Here is a 10,529-nt window from a genome sequence, read left to right as displayed (position 1 = left end):
GATGTTTCAAGCAACAATAGGCACTTCCTCAGACTCTGGAAGACTTTGTTTCCTTTTCACAAGGCATGTACTATGTTTTCATCCAGCATCCATCTTATTTGGTTTTGATCATCTTTTAATATTTTACATCAGAATGTCATTATAGGTGAGACTTTTCACACATTTTCACAAATCGCGAAAATAAGCAAACTACAAGCTCACAATGCGTTGCAATGCGATGTTGTACGACAAAGTACAAAATAGGGCTTTAATAGGGCTAAGTGTTTTAAAGGGTCATCAGTTCCTGTAGAACTTACACCCACAGAGAATTCAGGCGTTGGAGTAACGGAGGATCAGAATAATCTGAGATTGCACAACTCCCAATCTCTTCCTGCTGTCCAGCTCAACATGGTACAGTATATAGACCATATTCACACGGCGGCCATGTTGCTATTAAGTCAATGAAGTGCCACCCCGGTGCCACCCATGCTGCTCCTTACGTCCAAATGTTGGTCTTACGGTGACACTAGAGGACATCAGTAGGGATCGTCCTGCAATCTGCCAATTCTGAGATATCTTGCGTGCAGAGTTGACATCTTGGCCTAGAGGAAAGATCAAATATTTAGGGCTCTTCCTCCAGGAACTGAGGGAAGCATGAATGCACTGAGAAGGTTTCAAGGCAATCTGCCCAATTTGAGATATCTTGTGTGTAACTGAACATTTTGGCCTAAATGGTGACACTAAAATAGGGGCCATTCTCTGGGGTACAGCAAATTACTTGTTTGTGAAAACTTTGTGCAAGTGGAAGATTAGGCCTAATTGTGGCACTAGAGAAAAGGCCATTGGGTCACAAAAATCAGCTATGTCCATCTTTGGGGATCATGATGGTACATGGCCAATTCCAAGGCAATCCAACAATTATAGCTTTCAAGATACCGTGTGTTGTTTTTGGACCAAAGGGGTGGACTGACAAATGGATGGACCAACTGACATTGCCATCCTTAATTATTTCCTGTTTAACAACATAAAAATCATAACTCATTTGAATGTACACGTACTGTATGTACTTCTCAACTTTTTACGCACATCATGCTCACTTAGTTTCTTAAAGGTGCTTTGACATAGGCCTTCAGTAACTGTTGGACCAGCCATGTCTTTAGCGACATGCTAGCAAGTTATAGCCTAACACCACATAACTCCAGCAAATGGCTAACTCTTGATCCTGAATTCTCTCTGGGTCCATGTAATAGAGAAAATGTATAGGTCTAAAATCACCAAACTTACCCATTAACAGTGACCTGCCAAACTTACCCATTAACAGTGACCTGTTGGTGTTTAGTCCTAACAGCTTTGATGCAGAATTTTAGATATAAAGTGAATAGGATATCACCACCAACATTGCATCTCTGCCAGTGTGTATCCATGAATGCATGCATGTGGTTGTGTCTGACCTGCAGCACCTCACAGCACACAACCTGAGGCTGTCCTCATCTACTTGCCGATAGATAAGCTTATACTGACAGGATTAATTCTTCAGCTACGCTGTGGAAGTTTTTAATTTAGCTGCAGACAGCGACAGATTTGTCGTTTACCACAGGCTAGCTGTCACTTGTTCATTGTAAAACACAAGTAGGCCGTATAGGGCATAGCAGTGGCGGCCATTTTCTGGTTCCATCGATCCAAACCCCATTCATTTTTCCCATAGAGATTTCCAAAAATATTTATATCAATTATTTTAAGCCTAGAATCAAGCCATCCAAGATCCTGGTGATTCATGTCCATAAAACGTTTGATCCTGTGGAAAAACAATATTTGAAAACCGCAAAACAAAGGGTATTTATTAAATATAGTATATCAAATAATTAAATATATATATTTTTTTCTTCACATAATCAAATGTTTTATGGCATGATTGAACAGGATCCTGGATGGCTTGATTCTAGGTTTAAATTAATTGATATAAATATTTTTGTAAATCTCTATGGGAGAAATAAATGGGGTCTGGGTTTTCTTACTGTACTGTAAACATTACTAATTACAGTCTAATGCTCATTGTTAGGATGTCCACTATCATTTAGGAAATATTTCTAAGTAGTTGAAGTTGTGCCTTTTGGATTAATTGGTTGGGCAGCGTTTGATATTATTCACCTGTCCTGACTTGACTACAGGCCTACTCTCAGTTACTTAAATGGATATTTCACTTTCTTTTGAAGTTACAATGGGTATAGGAAGGGGCATGTCTGATCAAATTTATATACTGAATCAAGCAACTTGAAAGCTGTCTGGGGTGCTCACAAAAGCCAGAGTTGACGTCAAAAGTACCCCGAACATGTTTGTACAAGTAACAATACTAAAATGTAACTATGTAAGTCCTGTATTACAAAAGGAGTGTCATCAAAAAATATTTAAAGTACCCTACCAAAGTAAAAAAAAAGAAGTAAAAACTAACATCTGTCAAACTTTAAAAAAAGAAATGCTGATCTACAAGCTCACACAAGGCATTGCAATGTGATGCATTGTGAGCTTGTAGATCAGCTCATTTCAAATAGCTGAAGTATAAAATAGGGCTTAAGTGGTTAAGTGGATAATTTGTATTATCTAAATCTACAAAGTAACTCACTAAAGTTGTAATAATTGTAGTGGAGTACAATATTGGTCTCTGCACTGAGAGTGGGCCAAAGTATTAAGAACATGGACATACTCAAGTAAAGTAAAAGTACCTCAAAATTGTACTTGCGTAGCCTAATTGAGTAAATGTATTTTGATGAATAGGCCTATATATAGTGGCAGAGTTTTTTTAATCTGTGACACTAATTGGCCTGGAATAGTAGCTAATATCACATCTTCCCTTACAGGAATGGTTCAAAATGGCAAAAACATAGAATCACTTAATCACAAGTTTAATAGACAATTTCCATCCTCCTTAAAGGGGAGCTGCTGACCATGTGCAGCATCAACAGCCTCATGGTGTGAAGGTGGTGCTTGTGTTTTTCATTTTCATCCATGGGTTTCAAGCAATTTAAATAGGCCTACTCCGTTGCACGGTGGGGTATGTGCAGTGGTTCTCAACCTGTGGGTTGGGACCCCCAGGGGGAGCCGGAGCCCCACATGATTTTGGGGGGTTCCCAGATGACAGTGAAGTGACAATTTAAGGACTTTTTAATACCACAAAAAAAGAAAAAGAAAGAAAGAAAAAAGAAAAAGACCATTATTGCATCAAAAGTCATCAACAAACTATACTATAAAAACTGGCTAAACATTGGCCAAATTGTCAAATGATATAATAAAGGGGCAAAACATTTCAAAATAGCCGATCTACAAGCTCACAACGCCTGGCGTTGCAAGGCCTTGTGTGCCTGTAGATCTGCTATTTTCACAATATTTACCTGTAACCGAGTCAAACTAAATCAGGGTGGGGGGTTCAAATATGATTATTTGGGGGGTCACGGCCTGAAAAGGTTGAGAAACACTGGGGTAGGCCTATATATAATAGGCTATTGAATTAAAGCGTCAGGCATGCGTCTCTGCACAGATGCTGCTTCTTTAAGAGCCTCCGCCTGCCCCTCTCATCTCTCATGTATTTTTAGCCAGACATGCAGCCACTTCATTTGCTGGATGAAGACAGGCAGTCGTGTACCGTTATGATCTCACGTTAATCCTTTTTAATAAATGATAACATCAAATCTAACGCACACACACATCGCCACCTACAGCAACAGGCTAGTGGTCCCTGTCAGCGTCTCGTCTCGTCTCGTCGCCTGTCGCCTGTCGGATGCTGAAACGCGCAACAGCAGCCGGATGGATGGATGCGCTCCGTGTCCACGCACGGTGACACGCATCAATGCTGCACTGGGATCAGGCGCAGTGCCTATAGCCATTCATTTCCTTCTGGCCATGAAATGAAATGAATTGCACACAAATCAATTGAATTGAGGAGCAAAAATATATAGTGCAGCGGGTGCGGACGGCTCGAGAGAGGGGCGTCATTTGCATCGATTTCAACGGACTTCTCGTGGATCGTGGATCACATTAAGGCTTCAAGACGGACGGGGTGGTGGAGCATCGAGGGAAAAACAGGGGCAACATGAGGGAGCGGGACTTCATGCCCAACATGGAGAGGGGCAAGCCGGCCACTTACACGGGGGACAAAAAGGCTAAGATGGCAGCCAAGACCAACAAGAAGTGGGTGAGACTGGCCACGGTGTTCGCGTACGTCTTGTCCGTGTCCTTGGCAGCCATCATCCTGGCCGTGTACTACAGCCTGATCTGGAAGCCCACCAGCAACTCCTCTGCCGCTGTGGGGAGACCCGGGGTGCATGAAGAGGTCACCGCCGTCCCTGCCAACATCTCAACTCATAATAATAATAATAATATCTCCAGCAGCAGCAACGTCTCAGAGTGGAGCAACTCTACACAGACTCAGACTCTAAACGCCACTCTGAACGCGACAGCCACGCAGAGCCGTGCGTTCCAGTGGGACGACAGCAGGGAGAGGACAGCCGAGGTGTCCCCGGGAGCCGCGCGCGTCTCCCCGCGGCAGCAGCAGGAGGAGGAGAAGGGACTCTACGCGTCTTCTCTCGGTCACACAACAACAACAACAACAACAACAACAACCGCAGAAAAGACTGCGAAAAGACCGGACGTCGCGAGTAGCAGGGACAGACGTGCATCTCAACAGGTCGGTGACGGGGGCGACGAGCGGATCAATGGGCACAGATCGGTCAATAATAATAAGCGCGATCCGGAGCAAACAGCCGCTGGTTCTGCCGATGAGGCCGGCCTGCAGCGCAGAGGAGACTGATCACATCACACAGCCAGGCCTCTGTCTGTTGCAGCGGTTCTCAAACCTGTTCATTTCAAGGACCCCCCACCTTAACCCCGAGAGCGTCCCAATGAAACCATTGGTTCCATTTGTAGGTTGCTCTCGGAGTTACAGACCTGTGTTAAGGGTCGATTTGGAACCCCCTCCTCAAGGAAACATGAGGGTCCCTGCCTGGACCCCCACGTTGAAAACCACTGCTCTGTTAGCCTCGATCTCCAGGCTTTTACTGCTCTGTTGAACCAGGAGGGTTTCATGGACTAAACGCCGCCGGTCGGATGGATCCACAACAAGTCTTCTTGAAGCATTTTGTAGGACGTGTTACTGTATGGATGTAGGCTACTGTATGGATGTAGGCTACTGTATGGATGTGTACTGTATGGATGTAGGCTACTGTATGGATGTAGACTACTGTATGGATGTAGGCTACTGTAGGCTACTGTATGGATGTAGGCTACTGTAGGCTACTGTATGGATGTAGGCTACTGTATGGATGTAGGCTACTGTATGGATGTAGGCTACTGTATGGATGTAGACTACTGTATGGATGTAGGCTACTGTAGGCTACTGTATGGATGTAGGCTACTGTAGGCTACTGTATGGATGTAGGCTACTGTATGGATGTAGGCTACTGTAGGCTACTGTATGGATGTAGGCTACTGTAGGCTACTGTATGGATGTAGGCTACTGTATGGATGTAGACTACTGTAGGCTACTGTATGGATGTAGGCTACTGTAGGCTACTGTATGGATGTAGGCTACTGTATGGATGTAGGCTACTGTATGGATGTAGGCTACTGTATGGATGTGTATTGTATGGATGTAGGCTACTGTATGGATGTGTACTGTATGGATGTACTGTATGGATGTAGGCTACTGTATGGATGTACTGTATGGATGTAGGCTACTGTATGGATGTACTGTATGGATGTAGGCTATTGTATGGATGTGTACTGTATGGATGTGCTGTATGGATGTAGGCTACTGTATGGATGTATTGTATGGATGTAGGCTACTGTATGGATGCAGAATTGCACAGGCCGCGTGCACACTGTATAGGCCTACCTATAATAACTGATGTGTTATTTTCAATGTCCATGAATGAGAAATCTCACCGCTTCAAATGAATATATCTCCTCGAGTCCCTATACAATACAACAATGCTTTTTCTTTTAGGTCAAGTGTTTATAGGGTCTTTAGCCTGTCAATATATGGATCTCAGTGTACAATTACATATTTTGTTAAATAGAATACAGGCTTTTGATTTTGCAGGACTCGAGGCACAGGCATGTAACCTGACACCTTTTAATGGGACCACACAAGCTACATCATTGCCATTCAGTCTGGTCTAAATTAATGTTGCATATTATTGCATTTTATAGGCTATATTTTCATGGATACATTCTGGACTCCTGGTAGAGAGGAACCTGCATTATTGAGTTACACTCAGGTATGTGGATATAACTACGGTATGTAAATGTGATGTGTATTTGGTAATGTACATAAGCAGGTGTACATCTTTTGAACTCGATGAACTTTAAGTGTAATTAGATACTTTTTATTAAATATACAGTATGTATGATAGATTATATATAGCTATATCACAAGGTGCAAATAAACATCCTTATAAAATGATCAATTTGCTGTGGTTTTATAATAATAGTTTACAGGCAAATCATTCAAAGCCGTTCCATATTCAATGTTATTTTATGTACTGCATTAAATTAGATTAGATTAGAGATAATTCTAGCCCTATATAATAGATACTAGACATCTGTTTTCAAAATGCCAGGTGGTCTTTTACCACTTTCAACCTGGTGGCCCTAGTTGTATGTCATTATAGGTGAAAATTGTCAAAAAAAATAAAAATGGGAAACAATTGGGAAAAAAACATAGGCTTACACATAGGCTATTTTTGCCATTCACCATATGACGAAGCATATGGCTTAAGTGGTTTTAATGAAATGTAAAATACTGTATAGATATGGATCTAAAGATTGCTGTTGGCATCATTCATCTCAACTGTCACTTATGGATTTAATTGATTTGAAGAGGCCATTAATAATAGCTCTGCCGGCCCAAAGGACAGCCGCTTTACGACCAATCTGATGTCTTTGGCCCTCTAATCAGATCAATGTGTTTTACAGGATCAAACCTCTGTGAACTGTAACTGTACAGTACAGACAAATCCTCTGTGTTGACTTGACCACTTGCACCCAAGCAAGCATCCCTATTCTGGGCCTAACAGTGAGCTTGTATTTTCACCGAAGATATATAGGAAATGGAGAACTTTGTTAATCCCGCGGGGGAAATTCAACTTCAGCTTCATTCAGCTGATGGCTGCTCAGATGGCCATGGGTGGGGGGTCTTGTTCAGGGACACACGCAGACCGGGGTCGGGAGGCGAACCGGTGACCTTCATGCTTGCAGACGGCCTCTCTACCTTAAGTTTCGGCCACCATTTAGTGTAGAATGAAAACAGGAGGGGGCCAATACTATAGAGCCCTTGGGAATCCGGTTAACTAAGTATAGGGTTTAAGTAGGGGTGTGCCAATACACTAATTTCACGAAACGATACGATATGATATTGGGCTCACAACTTCGATACGATTTCGATACGAACTTTTTTATTATGAAAATATATGGGGGAGAAAAAAAGCAAATGTGCAAACAAATAATTCTGTTTTTGCATTATGCAAACTTGTAGCTTTTCAGCTACAATAGCCGTTTTGAATCCAAATAGGGCAATAGTGTGACACCTGACCCGAAAAAAAACAACATGTTGTCAGCCTTTTCACCTCGGGGCTGTTTGCATGCCTGATTATTATTATTGTAAAAAAAAAAAAAATCGTCAACACGATATTTTCTTTTTCCAAAACGATACATATCGTCACGAAAACGTATCGCGATATATCGGCACACCCCTAGGCTTAAGTGGTTGGCTCTTGAGTAGCCTACCTTAAGGGTCTATGTTTACACTCTCTGAGTTAAATGAACACTCAGGATCAGAATCACTTTGCGGTCACATGATGTGTTGAACTATGAGGTGGAAACCAGTGGTTCTTCTCAACATTTCTGGATCAGGGCCCACTTGAAAATCTCAAAATGTTATGATCAATCAATTGATTGTGTTCCGCCTTGGATCCTTGGAACAATAAGTTCCTACTTAGCAGTATCACAATGAAAACTCACTTTTCAAGGTTTAAAAATGTTTTTTTTAAAAACATTATTTCTCTAATACTAATGTTATATTAGCATTAAAATCGTAGTGTTTCAGGGCTCACTTGCAATACCCTCACGGCCCACCAGAATAGGCCCCGGCCCACAGGTTGAGAACCACTTGGTGTAAACAACAAGAGCAGCCTGGCCGTGTGCTTTCTAGAGCAGTGTGTGAGGGAGGCGTATTGATCTGAGAGAGCAGCCTCATGGTTACAGCAGCACACCGAGAGGAGAGAACACATTGATTACACAATGCCACTCGCGGCTATTTTGAGCTGACTCGCTCTGAGGACGCCTGTTTGGACTGTGTGTGTGTGGTTGGAGGATTTGTTCTTATGCTGCTATACTGAAAAGCCCCACGCAGTATCACACGCTGGAATTCACACAAACGCGGCGGTTCTTCAGCGGTTCTTTGGGGTGGTTGAGGTGCTATACAGTATATATGTCACAGGGGAAATGGCATTCCAGGGAAATTGACAGGGGAGCGCTTGTTTTATAGGCACGGGGTGGTGCTGCGAGGCGGGGCTTTGATGCGAGGACGACGACCACAACAACAACATACTAACCAGGAAGCTACGCTAGGGAAACGCTGAAAATAAAATGGATAATATGAGAGAAATACTCAAGTAAAGTACGAATACCTCAAAATTGTACTTGAGTAAATCTACTTTGTTACTTGCACCACTAGTACAAGCCTCAGTGGCGCACTTCGATAATCATTGGACTCCCCACCCACTACCACTGGGAGCCGGGGTTTGACTCCAGCTTGGGACATTACTTTTTCAAACAACCGCGGACTACTTTTTTTTCGCTGATAAAGTATAGTTTTGGACCATGACGGAAGGCGCTCCGACTTAGCAGACCTTGAGGCAGAGGAGTCGCGCCCGAGCGCCTCCAGGCGCGAGTGCCCGCGACGACCTGCCGATGGTCTGCTAGTCGACTTAAGCGCCGTCCGAGTTATGTACCGATAGGCACAGAATCGTAAATGATGTTGTGTGGGGACTGCGTTTGCCCCAAGTGCCACTCACTGCACTAACATAGCCCGCCAGGCCCGCCCCCTGGAGAGTGTGTGTGTGTGTGTGTGTGTGTGTGTGTGTGTGTGTGTGTATGTGTGTACACGCGCGCGTGTGCGCATGCGTGTGTGCGTGCTGGTTTGTGCATGCGTGCGTGTGTGGTGTGGGGCTCATGTCTGGCTTGCATTGCCCTCTAGCGTTGATTCTACAGAATTGCATGAGGGGCATGAAAACAAGCGTACCCCTTTCAATTTCCCTGGAATGCCATTTTCCCTGTAACATATACACTGTGCTAGCTCTGCCATTTCTGCATGGTTCTTTAGGGTTCTATCCTGGTTGTTCAGCTTAGTTTTTAGGCACGTCTAATGGTTCTATAGGCTATAGCACCATTTGACAAAGGTACCACCTTTAACCACTTAAACCCCAGCATCCGTATTGTGGGGAAAGCTTTCGCAGAAAATAGCAGATAAACAAGCTTACAACGCGTTGCGAGCTTGTTGATTGGCCATTTTCAGCGAAAGCTTTCCCCACAATAACAGAAAACAGAGAAGACACTAGTATAGAGCCCTGAGGGACTCCAGTCAATCATATTTTTACGTGGTTAAGATCGGTCCCATAAAGCTCCAAAAGAGGTTCCCCAATTATGAGCCAAAAAACATGCACTGCTGTATGTATGTAGCACCTCTTGTTTAGAGTGATATATCAAAAAATGAAATCCAGAGAGGGAATAACACTCCAGTGGAGTAACAGACATCATTCCAATAAGCCCTTATTGCCTGCAGGAGAAATGACACATCTGTCGATGCAGGAGTGTAGTATGTTATCAGAAGTGACAGTTATGGCCAGAGGCCATGTCTGACCCCCATGACCTTTGAACCTAGTCTCACCCAGGCTGATGAGCGCGGATATGACAGATATCTGATATGAAAGGAAAGATGTACAATCAAATGAGCTAAATAAGACTCATTTATTTAGTAGCTTAACCCACTTAAACTCTTAATAATAGATATATAGCGGAAATAGCCGATGTACAAGCTAACAACGCTTCGCAGTCGCAGTCTTTGGACATTTTGGGATATTTTGTAATTATATAGTCTTCTATAGTGACATGGCCAAAATAGGGATGCCAGGTTGGTTAACACAGACACTGGCTAACAAGATTATAATAATAATTATTATTATTATTTATGCTGTATAAATATTATACTTGTCACAGCTGTATTGGATAGCACTACAACAATTTGTTAAGAAGTTTAGTCCAGACTCAGGCAATAAAACCTTTTCTGAATAAGATCCAGTATCTTTAGATTAATACTAGTGATAATGAATTTATACATAACAAATAACTTAAAAACGAGAACAATCACATGCAGAACGGTTAAGAAAAACATTTGACATAGAGGTAGGTTTTTAAGTGACTTAAACAAAGGCACGGATGGTGCGATGGTGAGTGGGGAGTACTGTAGGAGATAATAGGATGCCAAAAGGAAGAAAGAAGTA

General features: G+C 42.8%; 1 protein-coding gene across 1 annotated transcript; it reads left to right on the top strand.

The window, feature by feature from the left end:
* Nucleotides 1-3,601: 3,601 nt before the first annotated feature.
* LOC308075001 (uncharacterized protein) lies at nucleotides 3,602-6,415 on the top strand. Its single transcript, XM_080414577.1, has 2 exons — nucleotides 3,602-5,118; nucleotides 5,574-6,415. Exon 1 carries the CDS (start codon nucleotides 4,064-4,066, stop codon nucleotides 4,778-4,780), a length of 717 nt encoding a protein of 238 aa, XP_080270703.1. The 5' UTR covers nucleotides 3,602-4,063; the 3' UTR covers nucleotides 4,781-5,118; nucleotides 5,574-6,415.
* The last annotated feature ends 4,114 nt before the right edge of the window (nucleotides 6,416-10,529 follow it).

The sequence above is a fragment of the Gymnoscopelus braueri genome (assembly GCF_963280865.1).
Source record: "Gymnoscopelus braueri genome assembly, chromosome: 19".
NCBI lineage: Eukaryota > Metazoa > Chordata > Actinopteri > Myctophiformes > Myctophidae > Gymnoscopelus > Gymnoscopelus braueri.
This window is presented reverse-complemented; position numbering and strand designations above follow the sequence as displayed.